Consider the following 21,180-nt stretch of genomic DNA (forward strand, 5'->3'; position numbering starts at 1 on the left):
AATAAAAATACAACTTCAGTTACCGGTAGTTAAAAACTTCAAATCCCAGTTGTCCTTAAAAGGGGTCAATATCGCAGAGAGACTTCGGTAGCAGTTCAGTTCAATGTGCCCTTATGTATCTGTTAACTTGTCGGTAGATATTTAAAAATAAATAATTATGCTGGCAAGATAGAACACGTACAATGCCCCTAGTGTATGACGCTCATAGTATTACAATTTTGAGACAGTCATGACAAAAACCTCGTAGCTGAATATTTTGTGTTGTGACGAATTTGCAAGCTGTGTAGGAACAGAAGATGTGGGTTTTCGGGTACGGATCGCTGATTTGGAAAGTGGATTTCCCCTTTGAGGAGAAGCGTACTGGCTATATCCGGGGTTTCAGCCGCAGATTTTGGCAAGGGAGTACTGACCATCGAGGTGTACCGGGGAAGGTACGAATGTTGGCTGTCAAGATTTCTGTCATTTTCAACGTTTCGCTACTTACGAGGCTACAGCCAGTCGTATCTAGAGTAAACTAGCTAAAGTTATCCTAGATAACGCAGCTAGCCACTGTGTTAAGCATTCATGAGAGGAAATCTGATTTAACCAGCGTTCCCGTTAGTATTGTTACGTTAATACGTAATACATACGTAAAGGATAATAAGTATTAATGCGTTTTAGCTTCATTACGTTATTGGAATAACTCACTGTTTTATTTTTAATATGAGGTTCAAGAAAAATAGAATTAAATAATGTAGCATTGTAATAAAGAGCACCTTATTATTATTATTATTATTATGATTATTATTATGATTATTATTATTATTACAAGGGACTCATTTCTGGGTTTCGTGCGGCTTTCGACACATAATACACTGGAAACGTGTTAAAATAGGGTATAATTTTCTCTCCCTCCCCCTTTTAGCCCGGTCGAGTGGTGACACTTGTCGAAGACCCCGAGGTAAGCAATATATGAGCAGTAGTTGCCTTATACTTTTCATGAACATAGCTAAAACAGGCTGTTTCTTCTGAAGTTCAGATTATTTTCTTATTTCTGAGTAATTTACATTTGTGCTTCGTTGGGCATTTTACAGTGTTTGCAACCCCCCAACATCTTTTCTCACTCACTAGTCTCCAAATCTAGTGTTTTGATGCAAAAGCAGTAGGCCTATATTGAAATATTTTCTTTTACTGGTGTACTGGAACGGTGTACTTCGTGCGATTTGAAATAAAAAAATCACACTGATTAAGAACTGCCAAAATGGGAAGGCTTTATACTAGATGTTGGAGCATTGCTGCTGGGGTGTGCTTCCATTCAGCCAGAAGAGCATTAGCAAGGTCGGGCACTGATTCAGAATTTAGGCCTGGCTCGCAGTTGACTTTCCAATTGATCCCAAAGGTGTTGATGTGGTTGAGGTCAGGGCTCTGTGCTGGCCAGTCAAGTTCTTCCACACCGTTCTTGACAAAACCATTTCTATATGGACCTTGCTGTGTGCCTGGGAGCATTGTCATGCTGAAACAGGAAAGGGCCTTCCCCAAACTGTTGGGGAAACACAGTCCAGAATGTGACTGTATGCTGTAGCATTACGATTTGCCTTCACTGGAACTAAGGGGCCTAGCCCGAACCATGAAAAACAGCCCCATACCCAGTGGTCATATAGTGCATCTTTGATGTGTCTGCATAAAAATCATTTGTGATCTGGACTGAGATGGCCCCAGGATAGAAAAATGGGAAACTTCACAGTCGGAGGATATTCCTTGAGCAGTCAGGACAATTCCTTGAGCAGCTGCAAAATGTGTGTTTTATAATGAAAACGTGTGGTGTATCATGAAATAAATGAGATCTGTATGGACTGTAAATTGCAAAACCTTGGCAATCTAATACTTGTGGATGAGTGACTCGGTGGTACTTAAGGGAAATACAGTTGAACAGTAAAATACCCATTATGATCAACAGGAGGTGGTTGGGCCTAAACCGTACCGGGTCAAAATTGACCCAGGAACATTACTGATGTAACTGATCCACCAACATAACCGGAGGGTTAATTGGCTAATTTCACAGATTAATTATTGAAGAAGAATTATTCATTATTGATTAAGGAATCAAAAAAGATTGTGAACCTGATGTTATTTGACACAGAAATGGTGAAATTAGCACTGAAGTACTGTCTCTGTGTGCATTGCTTTACAGTGTGTAGTCTGAGTGGGGCTATCGGAGTGACAGTGTGGACTTTTTCAGTGCAATACGCACTCCACCTGCTCCACCTGCTGTAACTAAGGTGAATTTGACTGGCGGGTAACGTGTTTTGAAGTGTAATTTGCTTTGCCCAACAGGGCTGTGTGTGGGGCATCGCCTACAAGCTTCCCAAGGGAAAGGAACAGGAGGTGAAGGAGTACCTGGACTACCGGGAGAAAGGGGGGTACAGGGTGATCACCGTGACCTTTTACCCCAAGGAGTCACACATGGAGCCCCAGGACACACTATTGTACATTGGGTCGTGCGACAACCCAGATTACCTGGGCCCCGCCCCCCTGGAGCTCATTGCCAGGCAGATCCTGAATTCGGTAGGACCCAGTGGCCGGAACACGGAGTACCTGTTTGAGCTCGCCAACGCCATACGCCACCTTCTACCCGAGGACCCAGACGAGCACCTGTTCTCCCTGGAGCGTCTGGTGAGGGAGCTGCTGCAGGAGGAGGGAGACTGCGTGTGATCGAGGTGGTGGGGGGGGTGGGGGGGTATAAACTATTCCATCCATTCTCAGGTAGGAATATTCCCGTGACCTGTAGAAAGACCTGGTCTTGCACAATAGAAGCCTATTACAAGTACTAGAGAACAAATCAATCTGTCAGAACCAAGGTGCATCTGGGTTGCCTTGACAATACCCAGAACTGGAAGGAAGACATATTTGCAAATGTGTCATATTTGAGGATGTGATTGTAATCAGCAGGACAGGTGTTGTGTAAATTGATTTCTGTGACAAGTGCCAATAATAATTTGAGCTGTTCTACAGTGATATGAAAACATTATGGACAGTCTGGGGAGGTTTCAGTAATTATTTCTCTATTAGACTTTGCAGGTCAACTGTGGAATAAAATATGAAATACTAATGTGTATTAAAATAATTGCAGTTAGATTCCTGTGAAATAATTTCAGCTGTCAGGTGCAATTTTGGGTAGATAGACATTTTGTCAACAAAGTAATGCACATTTAACATTTTTTTTTTAACATTAAAGGGAATCACAAATGTCTTTGTTGGTTTCAGGTAATAATACAAAAATCCATTCATCACATGTTTTTAACATTATGTTGAATTGTGATAAACACGCACAATACGTTATGTTCTTAAATATATTCACATGGTTTAAGCTAGGAAGAGGTAGGCCTATCTGCTACACCATGGGTAAGCAACCGTGGTCCGGGAGTGCTAGAGATGTTATTGTGTTTTGCACCTTCTGAACCACTTATCAATAATTGGTTTATTGATAAGGCTTAATGAACACAGGTGACCATGTGCTGGAGTACTTAGCCATTCAGACTCGGATGATCGAGACTCAGATGGGATGGAAACCAGAAATACCTCTGGAACTCCAGGACCTGTGTTGCCCAGCCCCTGTCTCGGCTATACTGAACCCCAATTGAAAAGGAGGTGCAGTGGCTGCCCCTTGCAAATGGGCCAGAAAAGTTGCGGATGACAGAGGAAAGTCTGAGAAAAGAATCCAGCCATTCCTGTCCACACGGGGCACTGTCTAACAGCTTCATAAATTTAGCCTGTGGCTAATCTGTTAACCGGGCCTGAGGCTTGCTGTTGCTATTGTTGGTAAATATGTAGCTATGGGGAACTAAGTATGTTTATTTGTTTATTTCTTTTAAGAACATGGGCACTGAGCAAGTTGTAAATTGATATACAGTTCAGTTTTCAGCTTGAACAGAGCTTCTGTGTCTTAACAGGGGTCGCATGTTCTGTCAGAGTAATAGTTTGTTAGATTTTAAATGAATAAATCAGATGTTAGTCACATTATAATCTGATTTTGTTAATCAAAAACTTTATCGGAGTTTAGTACCACTGAACATTTTACTGTGTACCTAAATTTTCAGTTGAATAAAATGTTAGGTAATACACTGCAAAATTGTTATAGAAATGATATATCGACTACCCTTTAAATTATTACCCTGTTAATTATTTAAAGAAAAAATCATACTGAAAAAGTTTGGATGTTTTCTGACAATATGAAAAGGCCGTATGAATGTAATGGTCGTTTTAACACTTTGCCCTTGTAACCATAAAGAGCAGTTATAAATGTGTGGATCTCTAACTACGTTACACATCGCCATTATATTGTACGCACATGATAATTTAAAAAAAATGCATTGTTAAGAAGGTATTGGAATTCATAATTTGTATACAGGTCTATGATTTAGAAGTTGTATTGGTTGTAACCTTGTGTTGTATCTGAAAATTCTGGACTTTATATCACACTTACTCATATTTAGTGTTTAATTAGAATCAGTGATGTAATGACATATAATGTCACTGGTAATGCTTTATTACACATGTATAACTGGTACATTTTAAATGGTTACAGTAGTCTTCCTCTCATTGATAGCGCGTAAAATATGAAATGTTTTCCAGGTGTAGTGTCTGGAAAAGGGCATTGTGCATTATAGGCAAAATGGTCACTGTTACTACTTCATGTTGGTAAAATGTACGTCCCTATCTTCTTTGCACGCTTTTGCTCATATGACCTGCTCACTGCTTGAAGGTTCCAGCCTCTTTAAAATATCCTCACTCAGGAAAAATGTATTAATTTACATTTATTTTGTTTATATGTGCAGGTTTCATTCATGTCTTCATTGTGTGTGTGACTGTTGTGTTGAGCCTCAGCTTTTGTCTATAGGACTATGGCTAATGGTGGGTTTGTTAGATTAACCTTTAAATCCAGAGCTATTTGGGTGTCTTTCCTTCTGTACAGTAAGTGTGTAAAATCCTAAATTAAGAGTATGTTATATGCTACTTAATGTGTCAAATCGCAATTCTAAATAAAAATTATAGCAACTAAAAGAAGTACACTTGTATGAACAAGCGTGAATAGCTGCGACAGCACACGCATCCATGTGTGCATGCATCCACGCACACACCCTCACACAAACACGTGATCTCTTCTTTGGCTCATGACCAAACTTTCCACAAAATCTTGTGCAAATCTGTGAATCCATTCGAAAGTTATGCGCCTTTTTGTGATAGGCCACGCCCATCGCCACGCCCCCTTCTTGGTCAATCGGCCTGAAGGTTACTCAGCTCTACCTTCAGTCATGACCAACCTCCATGCCAAATTTCAGCCTCCTGGGGCGAACACTGGCAGCTACGGGGTGGGAGACTTTTGTGGACCAGCCGACCAACCAGCCGACCGACCGACAGCTAAAAACAAATGGGGTGATCTTGGCACTCCATGGCCAGGGTTGGTTCAAGAATGCACAGACAAGGTGGGCATTTTTAAATATCTGAGTTTCCATTTCAGATGTAACAAGCACGCCTCACACATCGATTTCGATTTCAGCATTGGTATGAGCAGAAAATGAAACAAATTTAAGAATGGACAGACTAATCGCTTGTTTCTAAGAGGTTGAAACTTTAACATGGAGAAATATAATCTTAAACTCTTAACACATAAAAACTCATAAATGCTCATCAAATCTTTATTTTTCCCATTTTCTGATTGGTTGGGCAAGACAGAGGCTTACCCACCACCCCTCCGTCTCCGCCCCTGACCGGGGCATTCCAGAAAGTTGACACATTGGTAAACATATTGTCATTTTAAAGCAAAATAAAATGCATTTAAAACATTTCTTAGCCTTCATCTAAGACATGGATATTTGCTATATATTGAACATAATGTGGACATATGAAACAGATATGTTTCATATTAAAGCTTCTAGTAAACCCAATTACATTGTATCCATTTTGTGCTTACATGATTATAATATTCTTTGTAATGTACTTTGGGCCCATCCATCCCCAGAGGGAATGTAATTAACATTCTTTATTTTAATATTGTTTTTATGATGTTTTATGGTGCCTGTAAACCATGTGGTTCTGCAGAAAACAATTACACTAGTGCATAATTTATAAATCAATTGTATGTTTAAAGCATTGTTTTGTTTTTCATTGTCCGTCCTGATGAAATAGGTCAGTGGTGATTGCATTAGGATAAGCACTTCAATAGCTAATGTTTTAATTATATGCTAATTATTGGTTAATGGTAAGCACGGAATATTGCTATCATTTGTTATATTAACATTTAAAACACAATTTTGTTGGTTACTGTTCCTATTTTTTCTGACTGCAGTGCAAGGACAGTGCTGGCTCATTGTAGGAAGATTTCAAGTTTGCCAACACATTTTAATACTTTGGCTCAACCAAAACATGTGATTTTTTAATAAACAATCACAGGGCATTTAACTCAGTCATCCAAGTCCATACACAGTAAAATGTTCAGTGTTAAATCAACTCTTACAGAGTGCATATGGTCCCTATTGGACTCATAGGTACTCTGTATGAGCTGAATTAACACTTAACATTTTACTGCATGTGAACCTGTATGAAATGTGATCAAATGCTATCCTGGGAAATCTTTGTGGCAGCTATGCCATGCGTGAGGTGGGTTAAACTGATATTTTTGTCTGGGAAAAGACATGTAAACTTCGCCCTCTACATCCTCAGAAGCTACTCTTTCGATGCCTGCTGCACTCTTTGCTCCACCAGAGGGAGCTGTTAACCTTTCACAAACACATTCTCAAAGCTGAATCTGATGCAACTTTTCATGGTCTATTCAAAATACAGCTTCTCCTTTAAGAGAAAAGGCTGATAGACATTTAGAACTTTACTACTGACTTTCTGTTTAAGAAGTTAAATTGTGCAAAAGTATATAGGTGGCACACAATCTAAATTAATAAAATGGCATCAAAAACATTTTCTTCCAAAACCAAACAAACAAATGACACGGACCAAGAATGTTTGGTCCTCAGAAGTGGGCAGGTAATTATTTATATTGGATTATCAGGGGTAGTTGAAAAACAATGCACATTCACACAAAAATACAAACAACTCTTTTATTGGCTCTTCATTAAGATAGGCAAACATACATCCACTATAAAAAAAAGTCCCTGCACTTTTGGCAATACTGTATACAGTGGTTCTGTACAGACAGATTCAGTGGGATCAGCCAGAACACACAATGACTGGGCCCATGCATGTAAAATAAAAGCTGGTTTGCAGTTTGTTGACATAATCCACACCATTTGTATTGGTTATAAAAATCTAGAATAATAATGATTATCAACTCAGTATCTGAGCTCACGGCTAAATTGGTGGTGGGGGCATTGTAATCACATGGCATCCATACAGTAACACTGAGCCCTGAGTAAGAACACATAGACACATGCTTATATTCATATTGCTGTGTAACAAGGACATGCATATACTACCACACACTCACTAACACACACACACACACACACACACATCCAAACTGATGCCCACTAACCCGGCATGGTCATGGTTAGTCATGGTTTTGAGCGTTCGTCCTCGTCGTTGCTCGATATCGCCCACTGCAGTACGACGGAAACAGAACGGCGATGCTGCAGTTGCCTCACATCCCACACAATGCCCTCACGTCAGAATCAGCCTTTTTCGGCATTTGAGTTATTACCGCGCTATCATGACAGAATGGCCAGTAAAAAGTTTATCAGAAATGTGTGAGGAAATGAATCGACTTTTTTTTCCTGTTTCCTGTTTTTAACGAGCAGCTTCGCCGCCCTATTTCCACCGCGCCGCCCACGCACACTCAAACAGCATTAGAGCTGAACGTCCTGCGCACCGCCAAAACACATACCTGTGGACCAGCGGCGAGTTCATGCACAAGAAAGCCCACACAACAGCTAGGGGGATGAGTCCAGGAAACCAGCCTAGTCGAGCTCAGCATGGTTTTGCATTGATCGCTTATACCGACTGGGCCACATTGCAGCAAATTCTTACATCCCCTGAAATTTCCAGAATGTGCCTCTCCAAATAACAAAGGAATTACAATACTGTTATTGTAATTCTCAGGGACAACACTGTAGTGGTCGCCTCACAGCAAGAGGGTTCTGGGTTTGAGTCCCGGCCGGGGCCTTTCTGTGTGGAGTTTGCATGTTTCTTCCCGTGTCTGCGTGAGAGTCCTCTAGTTATTCTGGTTTCCTCCCACAGTCCAAAGACATGTGGTAGGCTAACTGGAGATTCTAAATTTCCTGTATGTATGAGTGAGAGTGAATGGTGTGTGTGCCCTGCGATAGACTGGTGACCAGTCCAAGGTGTATTCCTGCCTCTCTCCCAATACATGCTGGGATAGATTCCAGTCCCCTACAACCCTGACCAGGAATTAGGGGTTAGATAATGGATAGATAGACAACACACTTCAGAAAATAGTAATGTGAGTTTACAACATATAAAGGTACACAAGGAGTATCTACATACGTACATGTTAAATGTGTGTGTGTACTATTTACAAAGGTACACATATAATACAAACACACACAATTTGTACATTAAGTCAACAATTAGGCTACATTTTGTATGGTGGCCTTTCACCAGCAATGAACCTTCTCCAAATGCCACCTGCCAGACTGCTTACAGGTCTTGGTAAATGTGTGACTCTCGACAGTACTGCATATTCAGTATGTGCTCTAAACATAGTGCTGCAAATTCAGTATGCGATTTTAACACAGTGCTGCTAATTCAGTATGTGATCTCAGCATTGTGCTGCAAATTCAGTATGCGATTTTAACACAGTGCTGCTAATTCAGTATGTGATCTCAACATAGTGCTGCAAATTCAGTATGCGATTTTAACACAGTGCTGCTAATTCAGTATGTGATCTCAACATAGTGCTGCAAATTCAGTATGCGATTTTAACACAGTGCTGCTAATTCAGTATGTGATCTCAACATAGTGCTGCAAATTCAGTATGCAATTTTAACACAGTGCTGCTAATTCAGTATGTGATCTCAGCATTGTGCTGCAAATTCAGTATGAGATTTTAACAGTGCTGCAAATTCAGTATGATATTTTAATACAGTGCTGAAAATTCAGTATGCGATCTTAACACGGTGCTGACCTCATGCAGACCTCATCAACATGTTGTAAATCTGTAAATCTTAACACTGTGCTGTACATGTGTGAATCACACTGCTATAATTATGTGAACCTCCACACAATGCTGTAGAGTAAGGGAAAAGCATCGCTGTAAATCACCTCTGCACACTCTAAACTGGAGGGAAATGGGACCGTAATATTAGACCGTAGACTCCTTGGATTCACAAACACCTTGGATTCATCTGAAAAATGAAGTACATCAGACACAAGACCTAAAGAACGAAACACGTTTTCAGAAATTTCCCCCAAACACATGGTCTGCTGAATAGCAGGTCTTTGGGCGCTTCAGTCCTAACCGTGGATGACCGTGGATGACCACAGCGTATTCAGACAGACCACAGACCACAGGAGAGTGGGAAAGACCCACATGACAAAAAATATATCATTTTGTTTGTTCCTCAATCTTCACAAAATGTATAACAAAAAAATAATTCATGAAAACAAAAAATGGTCTCTTGAAGAGAGTCCTGTGATGCCCTGAAAAAAAGAGAGAGAACGTGGCTGCGGTCAGAGCTGAAAGGTGGCGTGGGACTCGCTGGTTGAACTGAACTGTGGTTCTGTTTTCAAACCTCATTCGCCTTAAGCCTTCAGGCTCAGATGAATGGGTGTAACAGAGGAGGGAAAATTGCCAAAGCATTGCAGCAGGTAAACAATGAGGGGCTATAAATATGCACAGGCGTAGCAGTGCAGAAGTGAAATGCCTGTTCTAAGTATAGTAGCAGATGAATGACATGAGCAGGTAAATGGATGTACAGGTGAGCGGCAGTGTAGTATAATGGGTACTGGTCTTGTAACCTAAAAGTCACAGGTTCGATTCTCGGTACACTGCCGTTGTACCCTTGAGCAAGGTACTTAACCTGTATTGCTTCAGTACATAACCAGCTGCATAATTGGATGTAATGTAAATGCCATGTAAAAGTTGTGTAAGTCGCTCTGGATAAGAGGATCTGCTAAATGCCTGTAATGTAACGTAATGTGTGTTGGTGTGCAGGTAAAATACCTGTTCTAGGCATAGTAGCAGGGTGACACTAGCAGGTCGGTCAGCACCACTAGCTGGTCATCAGTGAACTGCTGCTTGTGCTCCTGCCAGTTGTCATGGTGAGTCCGTCGGAAGTCTGACAGCGTCTTCTTCACGGTCATCTGCCATAGAAATTTAGGTCAGTACCTCAGTATTGTTGTGGGTGGTGTTCAGTTCCTCTCTGTGCTGTGTTTGGTGTTCAGTACCTCTATGGGCAGTGTGTGGTGTTCAGTACCTCTATGGGCTGTGTGTGATTTTCAGTACCTCTGTAGGCTGTGTGGTGTTCAGTACCTCTTTGGGCTGTGTGTGATATCCAGTACCTCTGTAGGCTGTGTGGTGTTCAGTACCTATGTAGGCTGTGTGGTGTTCAGTACCTCTATGGGCTGTGTGTGATATCCAGTACCTCTGTAGGCTGTGTGGTGTTCAGTACCTCTATGGGCTGTGTGTGATATCCAGTACCTCTGTAGGCTGTGTGGTGTTCAGTACCTCTATGGGCTGTGTGATATCCAGTACCTCTGTAGGCTGTGTGGTGTTCAATACTTCTATGGGCTGTGTGTGGTGTTCAGTACCTCTATGAGCTTAGTGTGGTGTTCAGTGCTTCTATGAGCTATGAGTGGTGTTCCGTACCTCTATGGGTTGTGTGTCGTTGAGGTGAGCGCTCAGGTTCATGAGTAGTTGGGGCATCCAGCTGGGCACATTGTACGGACTGGAGAGGATGCAGGCGCTTAGACCCAGCACTCCAGCATGGCGCCGCATAAGGTCTGTACACACACCCACACACACACACAGACACAAGCACATTGGAACAAAGGCAGAGTATAATAAGCCAATCAGCTGTGATTGCTGCTCAGAGCCACATGGTTGAGGCACTATAAAAGAACTTCTCCTCCAGTCTCTCTCTCTCAATCACATTTTTCATTTTTCTTTACTCTTTTTGTTTTGATAGTTTAATAAACTCATTTGTAACCATTCCCATCTAGTGTTCGACTCCATTATGTTATGCCCCCTTGAGCTGAGGGTGAAGCAAAGTAAGTATATGAACTGCGTGATACGTCGAAAGTAAAGTAAGTACAAAGTAAGTATATGAACTGTGTAATACTTGAATACGCAGTATGTGAATATGCAAATAATTACAGCAAGTGCAGTACAGTACATGTTAAGGCTATAGCGTGTAGCATGTGCAGTGCTATGCGTGCAGTGTGATGTATGCAGCTTGTGTAGTCTCATTCATGTCTAGTGTTCAGTTTGTGCCGTGTCACACATGCAGCACGTGCATTCAGAAGCATGTAGGGCGTGTGGTACCTGCAGAGGGGACGGTGTCCACCGTCGAGCCCAGATCTCTCTTCTTCTTCTTGGGCAGCCGGGTCTTACAGAGGGTCTCAAAGTGAGTTTGCATGGAAGCGTCAATGGACAGGAAGTTACATTGCAGGAAACCGCTCAGAGTGGTGGCAGCCATCTCACGCACCTGAGGCGGGGGGGGGGGGGGGGGGGGGGGTGGGAGGGATAAAGAGGAGGAGAGAGAGGGAGGGAGGGAAGGTGAAAAAGAGGGAGGGAAAGGGAGAGAAGGAAAGGCAGAGGGTACAAGACAGGCCAAGGGGATTAGGGAAGGAAAGACAATGAGAAAGACGGGAAAAGGGTTAATATAATAAGGTCGCAAAAGTTGTATGTTTGTGTGTGCGCATGCACGCGTACATGCGTGTGGCTGTACTTCGAGCATGTCTGTGTGTGTGCATGTGTGCGTACATGTGCGCGTACATGTGCATGTGCATGCGCGTGTGTATGTGTGTCTGTACCTCTGTGTGTATGCGTGTGTCTGTGTGTGTGAACGTGTGTCTGTATGTGTGTGTTTGTGTGTGCGTGTGTGTGTGTGTGTGTGTAGGTGTGCGTGAATGAGTGTATGTGTTTGTGTGTATGAGTGTGTGTGTGTGTGTCAGCACCTCCAGCTGCTCATCCTCCAGCAGAGTGAGGACCAGCACTCGCACGGTGTGGATGCTCTGCTCGTCGCTCAGGAAGGTGAAAAGGTTGTAGAAGACCATGACCTGCAGGAAGGTCAGCACCGTGTAGCGCGCATGCCAGGAGCTGCTGTGGGCAATCTGCGGGAGAGAGAGCGCCCCCTGCTGTTACACGTTTGGATCTCACATGGAAAACAAGCAATGCCACTACCCCTAAAGTACAGTCCATCCATCTGGACAGATCCAATATCGCTCTGCTTCTCTTTTACTACACACTCTATGCATGCTGAACAAATACTTACTATTCAAGACATTATATAATAAGCAAACATGCTACATGAAGAATTCTAGAATCAAATAATGTCAGTCTGCATACAGTTATTCCTACAAACAATTCAACTTACCTGTCTGGGTTCTACAACAGTAAATGTAAAATTTCAACTGGTAAAACTAAAATCTGCACCATCCAGGGTCACGTGAGCAGGAGTAGCCAATCATGTGATTTACATAAGTAGTCATTGAGACAGCATTGCATTTCATTTGCTAAAAATATCTTACTTGCCTATTATTGAGTATACAAGTTGTACAGTATAAAATCTATATGGAACTTGTATACTCAGTAGTAGGTATGTAAACCGTTTTCGGACATGTACTGCACCATTTCTGGATTACCCACTGAGAAGCGAGCTGTGCTCAGGAGTGCCCCCTGGTGTCTCACCTTCTCCAGTGTACACAGCACCTCTGGGATCTGCCCTGGGTACAGCAGCCCCTGGGACATGAGTGACAGGCAGGCTTTTGCGTCCCTTTTCATCTCATCGTAGCTGTCATCATTCTCCACCGGAGCAATCTGCACACACACAGAAAGGCACACTCACAACTCTGTATGTATCTGCGAGACTGTGTGTATATACAAGGCAGTGTGTGTGTGTGTGTGCATGTGTGCAGATGTCCTTGTGTGTGTGTATGTGTGTGTGCGTGTGTGCTTGTGTGTTTGTCTGAAACGGTGTTTGAGAGTTTGAACCACACACTGAATCAGAAAACGACAGGGAAAATGGGACTGCCCTAAGCTAAGTTACAGTGTGACCACAGCATGTGTAAAATGGAAATATGAAGAGAGGGGCATTATGCTTTATGAGAGAGAGAATGAACGCTCACCATGAAGAGCAGGGGCAGAAGCTGCACCTGTTCCCGAACCGCAGTGGAGAAAGAGCGCCCCGCACTGGCCATCTGCCACTTCAGCACTAAAACACACATTACTGAGACTTTACACACACACACACACACACACACACCCACCATCTGCTACTTCAGCATTACAACACAAGTTACTGAGACATCACACACACACAACCACACACACACACACACTGCCCACCAGCACTACTGAGATATTACACACATACATGCACACACGCTGTTACGTTCCCTTGCTCTGTGAGTCTGCGTGCAAGTATTAATCCTGCAGGTGGAGCTGATTGGGGCTTGATTGCTTGACGATGCACACCTGTGTCCACCTAAGTCAACCGGATAAAGCCTGAAGACACCTCAGTTGAAGGGGGCTTTTCAGAGATTCCTTTGGGAAGAGATATTCCTATTTGACTCAGACGCCTTTTTAAGACTCCCTTTACTTTTGTGTGTCACAATTTGCCACTATCATGTTTTGTTTTCTGTGTATGTTGTGTTGGTACTTTTGTGTTGTAGGTTGCAGGTGGTCAGGCAGTTTCTTTGTTTTAACATGTTTGTAGACGGTTAGGCCAGAGCAGGAAGAAGTTTGCCAGAAGACTGACTCCTTTTTCTTTGCCCCGGTAGTGAGGTTTAGAACTGTGCTTTCTTTTAAATGAAGAGTAGCCTAGCTCTGGTCTGTTTTTTGCCTGAACCATCCTGTTAGCCTACACATGGTAATGTGTTCTGTTTTTTGTCTTACTGTTTGTAATAAATCTTATATTTTTGTTAGTGTATGTAGATTTTGACTCCTTGTTTTGTTTGTGGCATGTGATATGTTACTGTCCGTTGTTGTCCCTGGTTATTGGAACTCGGTTTGGCTTTTGGGACATAACAACAACCACCATCTGCTACTTCAGCATTAAAACAAATATTACACATTACACAAACACAGACACACACACACACGCATGCATACACACACACACACACCCACACATGCATGCATACACACACACACACACACAGGCCGTCTGCCACGTCTGCACTTAAACACATATTACTCAAATATTGTACACACACGCATACACACACACCTGCCATCTGCTACTTCAGCATTAAAGCACACATTACACTGACACACTACCAACCTCACACATTACACATTTTCAAAGCGTTACTCGCCTATCACTTACATATTACTGATATTACTACATGACACATGCAGTAGTACACACAGTCACCATCTGCAACTTGAGCACTGTAAGACCCACACACCCTAACCAGGCATCTCATACATACTATGAACATGTGTTACGTACACACAATGCCCCCCCTCACCCCTCACCAGTCTTCAGCAGTTTGATGGCCTGTGTCCTCTCATCCTGCTCCTCCTCTCCGTACTCCTCCAGAACGTGGTTCTGGATCTCCTCGTCGCCCTCCATCAGTGGCTTGAGCTTGTCCAGAACCCGGCCCGTGAACTCCCAGATCCGCGGCGACGTCGTAGGCCGAGTGAGCGGCAGGCTCACGTCAATCAAGAAGATGTAGGTCAGCACACTGAGAGAGAGAGAGAGAGAGAGAGTGAAATTAAGTATAAAGGAGGAGAGAAGGAAGCGAGTGAGAGTGAAGGTAAGAGAGGAACGTACAAGGGAGTGATGGAAAAGAAAAGATTGAGGAAGGTAGTATCAGCGGAGGGAGCATGTCAGTTTTAGATGGCTAGCATAAAACTGATGTGCATTAGTAGTAGAGTTTTCTACATCTCATCATTTGAATTCCTCAGGCGCAGGTCCTGCAGGGTTTAAGTGTGTGTGTGTGTGTGTGCGTGTTTGTGTGTTTGTGTGTGTGTGTGTGTGTGTGTGTGTGTGTTCGTGTGTCTAGTGAGGCTTACCTCCCAATGCGTTCGCGCACGTTCTTGTACACCTGTGTGAGTTTGGGCTCCAGGTAGTCCAGTAGTCTGTGCAAGAGTTCCGGAACACGCCACTGCTGCTGTGCTAGACCGCCCTGTAGCACATACAGCCGACTGAGAGAGAGAGAGATACACATAAATACACACAATCAAACAAAATGCACGCACACTGCACACATTTATACATATACACACAAACATCTATGTACACACCAGCAACCAGCGTAACATGTCATCATGTGTGCGCATGTGCAGGCATGTGTGTGAATATTTTGTGAGTGGAATGCCTCACCAGGCATCCACAAAGGACCCCCCTTCTCCGTTAACCGGTGACTCCATCAGCATCTCAAACAGCCAGTGCAGCTTCCGAGGGTCTCTGCTCTCCTGTAAGCATGTAACACCAACACGTGAGGACACAGTCAGAATACGTGACAAAGTTAGGACCTGGTCAAAGATCACTGACTAAAGAGCACAATCCACAATGTTGATATGTGGTAGCGCTTATTCATCATTGACATTGAAGAGTGAGGAAACAGACGCACTCTGGATAGGTTGATGGCATAGCCTTGCAGTGTGTGCATCTAGGTGTGTACGAGTGTGTCTATACGTACACAGGCAGTGGCGATGCAGGTGCCCCAGTCAACGTAGGTTTCCACGGTGATGTTGGACAGGGCTGTGCGGATCAGAGGACTGAGCATCTCCCAGAGTCGCACCACCTGCCGAGTGTTGGGTACAAATAAGAAACACACACCTCATACTGTAATAAGTGTGCACGTGGAGTAGAGTGTGTGTGTGCATGTGTGTGGTGCAAGTACAGTGTACTTGTGTGTGAGTGTGTGTTTGTGTGTGTGTGCGTGTGTACTGTGTGTATTATGTGCAGTGTATGTGTGTGTGTGCATCTGTAGTGCTTGTAAAATGCGCTTGTGTGTACTGTGTGTTCAGTGTACTTCTGTGTGAGTGTGTGATGCATGTGTGTGTATGTGTGTGTAGTGCAGGTACAGTGTACTAGTGTGTCTGTGTGTGTGTGTGTGTGCGTGCGTAGTGTTGTACAGTGCACTTGTGTGCATGCACTGTGTGCTGTGTGTGTTGTGTATGGTGTGTGTGTGTTTCTACAGCGTGTGTATGTGTGCGTGTGTGAGGTGTCTGTGCCTTCTCACCTTGCTGTAGCTCCAGTGTTTGGAGCCGCGGATCAGGCCTGCCATGATCTCAGCGACGCAGCGCTGCGTGCTCTCGTGGGAGTCGGCCACCAGGCGCTCCATGTGCGGCAGGAACACGGGCAGGAAAGCGTCGCCGAAGTTCCGGAACAATCCCTGCGGCGGGGCACAGAAAATCCACATCGCAAGTGGAGCAGCTGGTCATATACAGACAAACCCACACACAGGCCTTTGAGTAATTCAGATACAGAAATCCAGAAGACCCAAAACACAAGCCATTCAGACGAGTAGACTCGAGTCACCCAGCAATTTCAGACGTACCCACACACAAGCCTGCCAGCAGGTTTGATTAAGACTGAAGTGTAGAGAGAATATGGACGAAGGCTGGAGAAATTAACTACAGCAGACACTGCATGGGAGTTTGACCAATTATGTCTCCCGGCCTTATTTTGGAAACCACAGAAAACAGTAATTTCTCGTGTGTTACTGAGTAAAAAGCAGGTGTGTTTGCTTAAAGAGCCGGGGCCAACATAGAGTACAAAATAGAGGCCTGTAGGAGGCAGGTGTGGTACCTTTAAGAGGCGGAGCCTATTCTGTACAGATTACTGGCCTGTAGGAGGCAGGTGTGGTACCTTTAAGAGGCGGAGCCTATTCTGTACAGATTACTGGCCTGTAGGAGGCAAGTGTGGTACCTTTAAGAGGCGGAGCCTATTCTGTACAGATTACTGGCCTGTAGGAGGCAGGTGTGGTACCTTTAAGAGGCGGAGCCTATTCTGTACAGATTACTGGCCTGTAGGAGGCAGGTGTGGTACCTTTAAGAGGCAGAGCCTATTCTGTACAGATTACTGGCCTGTAGGAGGCAGGTGTGGTACCTTTAAGAGGCGGAGCCTATTCTGTACAGATTACTGGCCTGTAGGAGGCAGGTGTGGTACCTTTAAGAGGCGGAGCCTATTCTGTACAGATTACTGGCCTGTAGGAGGCAGGTGTGGTACCTTTAAGAGGCGGAGCCTATTATGTACAGATCAGTGGCCTGTAAGAGGCAGGTGTGGTAACTTTAAGAGGCGGAGCCAATTCTTTACAGATTAGTGGCCTGTAAGAGGCAGGTGTGGTAACTTTAAGAGGCGGAGCCAATTCTTTACAGATTAGTGGCCTGTAAGAGGCAGGTGTGGTAACTTTAAGAGGCGGAGCCAATTCTTTACAGATTAGTGGCCTGTAAGAGGCAGGTGTGGTAACTTTAAGAGGCGGAGCCTAAATAGTGTACATCAAGTTGTTTTGTAAGAGGCAGGTTTGCTACCTTGAAGAGGCAGAATCTTCTAGGGCTGAAGCGGTCCTTGCCCTTACGGTCCTCAAGGCACAAGAACTTGATCAGCTGGTCGATGAACTCGGGGTCGATGAAATGGTCGTACACAACCTGCTCCCTCTGACACACAAAATACACCCGACCATCACATTTATATGCATGCAATCCTATGTCATCTGTGTGCATGTGTATATGTATTTGATTGCCTGTGCATGAGGTTGTAGAATGTGCATGTGTGTTGAGTGTATGTGCCTGAACGTGTATTTGAGTCTATGTGTATGTGTGTGCTTGTATATGTATGGCTGCAGTGTGTGTGTGTCTGCATGTGTATGTAGTGAGTGTGTGAGTGTGTGTGTGTGTGGGTGTGTAGTGACTGTGTGTGCATACCTCACTCATCTCCTCTCTACTGAGGTCTTGCTTTGGCTGCTCATGTGTAGGAGCATATAGCATCAGCTTCCTATAGAGAGAGATTTGGAGGGAGAAAGAGACAGAGAAAGAGAGAGGGGATAGAAATGGAGGGAGAGAAAGTAAAAGGGTATGCCAGGTACAAAGAGAGAGATAGAAGGAGACAGAGTGTGGAAGACAGAGGAAGCAAGAAAAAGGTGGAGAAAAGTTACAAATCAGAAAAACTGACATGAGGAAAAGGAAAAGTAGAGGAAACCCCAACAAAGAGAGTGTGATTGCATGTGTGCGCATTTGTGTATGTGCGCATGTGCGTGTATGCGCGTACCGTGGCCAGCTGTAGAAGCCCAAGTGGGTTTTCTCCACAAAGTGGCAGCTCTCCCACTCCTGCTGTGTGTGGGGCAGATATTCGCTGTCATACAGAAGCCACCAATTATCAGGTCTGTCCTCAGCCACCATCCCCTCGGCCTCACTGGTACCTGGAGGGGAGGGAGTCATTATTTGTGTGTAGTGATGTCATAAAAACAGATACCACAATCAAAACCATTACCACAGCCGGTCAGTAGGAAAACTAACTTTGAATGAAATTAGTCATTCATTGGATGGAACTGAACAAACATGGAAAACCTTGGAAAACAAAAAGGTTTATGATATCTAGTCAACTAGCTAAATAGCCCATCTAATTACTATCTTTCCACCTTGATAGCTTGCTAGTTAGCTTAGGCAGCCTGGCCCAGCCAATGGCATGTTTCCCTGTCCAAAAAAGCTGGAAGAAAAGTTGCAGTTGACTCTAGTATGTTACAAAGAATAGGCAAAGCAAGACTCTGATCAGGTAAGTCATTTACTCACAGATTTCTTCTGGACTAACAAGAACTTTCTTATGGGGCCTCTTCAGCTGCTTCAAGATGCCAGCAACAGATAATACTGCCACCTAGTGGACAACAAATCACAGAATAGAAGTTTTACAACAGGTAGATTGGCTGTGTGTGTGTATGAGCATGCATGCGTAATATGTGGTCTGTGTGTGTGTGTGTGTGTGTGTGTGTGTGTGTGTGCATGCATGCATGCATGCATAGTATGTGGTTTGTGTGTGTGTGTGTGTATGCATGCATGCATGCATAGTATGTGGTTTGTGTGTGTGTGTGTGTGTGCACGCATGCATGCATAGTATGTGGTTTGTGTGTGTGTGTGTGTGTGCACGCATGCATGCATAGTATGTGGTTTGTGTGTGTGTGTGTGTGTGCATGAATGTGTGCGCGTGTATGTGTGGTTAATTCTCTGGCAGCACAGTTGTCACACTCACCTGGCGCACAGTGAGTGAGTCGTGGTTGAGGCTCTGGATGAAGAAGCGCACGGCAGGGACAGGCAGGGGGTGATCGTCCCGCAGCAGCAGGGACAGGAGCCCGATAGCCATGTGTTCAAACTTCCAGGGCCTGGAGTACACAGAGAGCCAGACAGACACTTAGCAAGCCAGAAACAGCACATGTCTCTATCTCTATCTCTCTCTCTCACACACACACTCTCACACACACACACACAAACGTGCACACACACACACACGCAGAAGAAAGCAAACCTAAACTTGTGCACTTACAGGTCTCCATCACTAAGGCAGTCCAGGAGCTCGCCGATTAGCCTCTCGTACTTCCTGTAGGGCAGAGGAAGTGATCAGCACTGCCACTGCCACACCCAACAGCACAGCCAAACGCAGCAAATACAGTAAGGGATGAAGCAGAGGGTGTGGTTGTGTGTGTGCGTGCATGTGGGGTACAGTGTGACGCAGTGACAGTGACAGAGTTTGTGTGCCTGAATAACTGGCTGAACATTAAGCTATAGCAGTGAATACTCACTAAGGTCAGTATTTGTGTGAGGAGTGTAATAAAGAGCTGTACAGCGATGCATACTTGCTTTTCTGAGGTCAATTTGTGTGTTTATATAGTGCAGTGAAAAGCTACATACAGAAATGAATACTCACTCTTGTGAGTCCAGGTTTTTTGCTTGTAGACGCTGTACACCCAACTCTAGGACTTCAGCAGAGGGTGGGGCCACAGAGGAGGCAGGGCTACGGGACTTCATGATCATATTGGCCAGAGACAACACATTCTCTGAAATCTGCAAGGGACGGTGGCCCAAAAGGGTCCATTATCAATAATCAAACAAAAACCCGGTTACCAGGCAGTATAGGTGTCCTGTTAGCTGTCTGACTGGCCAGAAGTCAGTGTGTCAGCCACAAGAAGTCAGTGTGTCAGCCACACAGAACCCTTCAGGGTAGAGAGTCTCAACTTCATTCCTGTTCACTATAACACCAGTTCCTGTGGTTCTGTATCTCACTGTTATTGTTGCTGTAACACAGAGCCAAATGTACCACGCTAAAATGATCCTTTTAAGTCCCTCCGCATGACAGAGTCAACCAAACATAAAAAGAAGACCTTGCTCAATACACCACCCCCCTGGCTGTGGTCTTCCTCCTTGACTATCACCGTTTGTTCACTGAGCGAAGCAGAGGCACTTACGGTGAAGTCCAGGCCGATGGTCTCGTACTGCCGGTGGACCTTGTCGGTGAGGTCGTCAAAGAGGCGCACGATAGAGGGCTTCTCGAGGCACATGACCCGACTGAGACCCGCGCGCACCATCACCGGCCACGCCTGAACCACGCAGTCCCAGTCATGGAGACAGGCCATGCACAGCCCGCCTTGGTTACCAAGGAGACAGTACAACGCACCCTGCCCAGGAAAAGACAGACAGAGTGAGGGGGTGTGGGTTGTGATGAATTGAAAAAGAAAGCTTTCTATTAAAAGAGCAATCCAAATCGAAATCTGGATCTGGTTCAAAATTCTAACCAACTGCACTCCCAAAGGTGTGGTGTCTGTCTCAGAGATGACAAAACCAACGAAGCAAAACCTCCAGGTACAGACAAAAATGGCAAACAATGCATAGGTGGCAGAATTAGGCCAGTATCTTCTACTATCAAACAAAAAAAGGGCCACATAATTGTGTTAACATCTAAAAACTAGAGACCATAGATTATATTGTTACAAAGTCCTGCAACAACAAGAGCTGAATATAGAAAAGAGTACCCTTGGCCAACCTCTACTGAAGTTCAGTTCACTAACAGATAC

At 44.2% G+C, this 21,180-nt stretch overlaps 2 protein-coding genes across 4 annotated transcripts in view; one reads left to right on the forward strand and one right to left on the reverse strand.

Moving 5' to 3' along the window:
- The first annotated feature begins 76 nt into the window (after positions 1-76).
- Positions 77-5,044, forward strand: chac2 (ChaC, cation transport regulator homolog 2 (E. coli)). Its single transcript, XM_035405959.1, has 3 exons — positions 77-431; positions 905-940; positions 2,314-5,044. The coding sequence occupies exons 1-3, from the start codon at positions 297-299 to the stop codon at positions 2,689-2,691; spliced, it is 549 nt and encodes a 182-aa protein (XP_035261850.1). The 5' UTR covers positions 77-296; the 3' UTR covers positions 2,692-5,044.
- Positions 5,045-7,074: 2,030 nt separating this feature from the next.
- The window catches only part of psme4b (proteasome activator subunit 4b), a 45,714-nt gene continuing 31,608 nt past the window's right edge, over positions 7,075-21,180 (reverse strand). For all 3 annotated transcript variants that reach the window (XM_035405882.1, XM_035405885.1, XM_035405884.1), the window contains exons 28-47: positions 20,575-20,784; positions 20,037-20,173; positions 19,656-19,709; positions 19,365-19,494; positions 18,911-18,992; positions 18,390-18,540; positions 18,047-18,116; positions 17,654-17,779; positions 16,363-16,515; positions 15,817-15,921; positions 15,498-15,589; positions 15,188-15,319; positions 14,648-14,856; positions 13,294-13,379; positions 12,857-12,985; positions 12,124-12,279; positions 11,489-11,651; positions 10,814-10,947; positions 10,169-10,308; positions 7,075-9,645 (exon numbers count right to left, since the gene is read on the reverse strand). In XM_035405882.1, the coding sequence (XP_035261773.1) occupies positions 10,174-10,308; positions 10,814-10,947; positions 11,489-11,651; positions 12,124-12,279; positions 12,857-12,985; positions 13,294-13,379; positions 14,648-14,856; positions 15,188-15,319; positions 15,498-15,589; positions 15,817-15,921; positions 16,363-16,515; positions 17,654-17,779; positions 18,047-18,116; positions 18,390-18,540; positions 18,911-18,992; positions 19,365-19,494; positions 19,656-19,709; positions 20,037-20,173; positions 20,575-20,784 (2,454 nt within the window). In that variant the 3' untranslated portion in view covers positions 7,075-9,645; positions 10,169-10,173. The remainder of the gene's footprint in view (positions 9,646-10,168; positions 10,309-10,813; positions 10,948-11,488; positions 11,652-12,123; positions 12,280-12,856; positions 12,986-13,293; positions 13,380-14,647; positions 14,857-15,187; positions 15,320-15,497; positions 15,590-15,816; positions 15,922-16,362; positions 16,516-17,653; positions 17,780-18,046; positions 18,117-18,389; positions 18,541-18,910; positions 18,993-19,364; positions 19,495-19,655; positions 19,710-20,036; positions 20,174-20,574; positions 20,785-21,180) is intronic.

Source organism: Anguilla anguilla, chromosome 2 (genome assembly GCF_013347855.1).
Source record: "Anguilla anguilla isolate fAngAng1 chromosome 2, fAngAng1.pri, whole genome shotgun sequence".
In the NCBI taxonomy this organism is placed as follows: domain Eukaryota; kingdom Metazoa; phylum Chordata; class Actinopteri; order Anguilliformes; family Anguillidae; genus Anguilla; species Anguilla anguilla.

Excerpts from the sequence above, each read along its gene's own strand:
- chac2 (XM_035405959.1), top strand. The coding sequence starts at position 297 with ATGTGGGTTTTCGGGTACGGATCGCTGATTTGGAAAGTGGATTTCCCC. Across the intron at positions 432-904 it reads ATCGAGGTGTACCGGGGAAG|CCCGGTCGAGTGGTGACACT; the intron begins GTACGAATGTTG and ends TCCCCCTTTTAG. Across the intron at positions 941-2,313 it reads CACTTGTCGAAGACCCCGAG|GGCTGTGTGTGGGGCATCGC; the intron begins GTAAGCAATATA and ends TTTGCCCAACAG.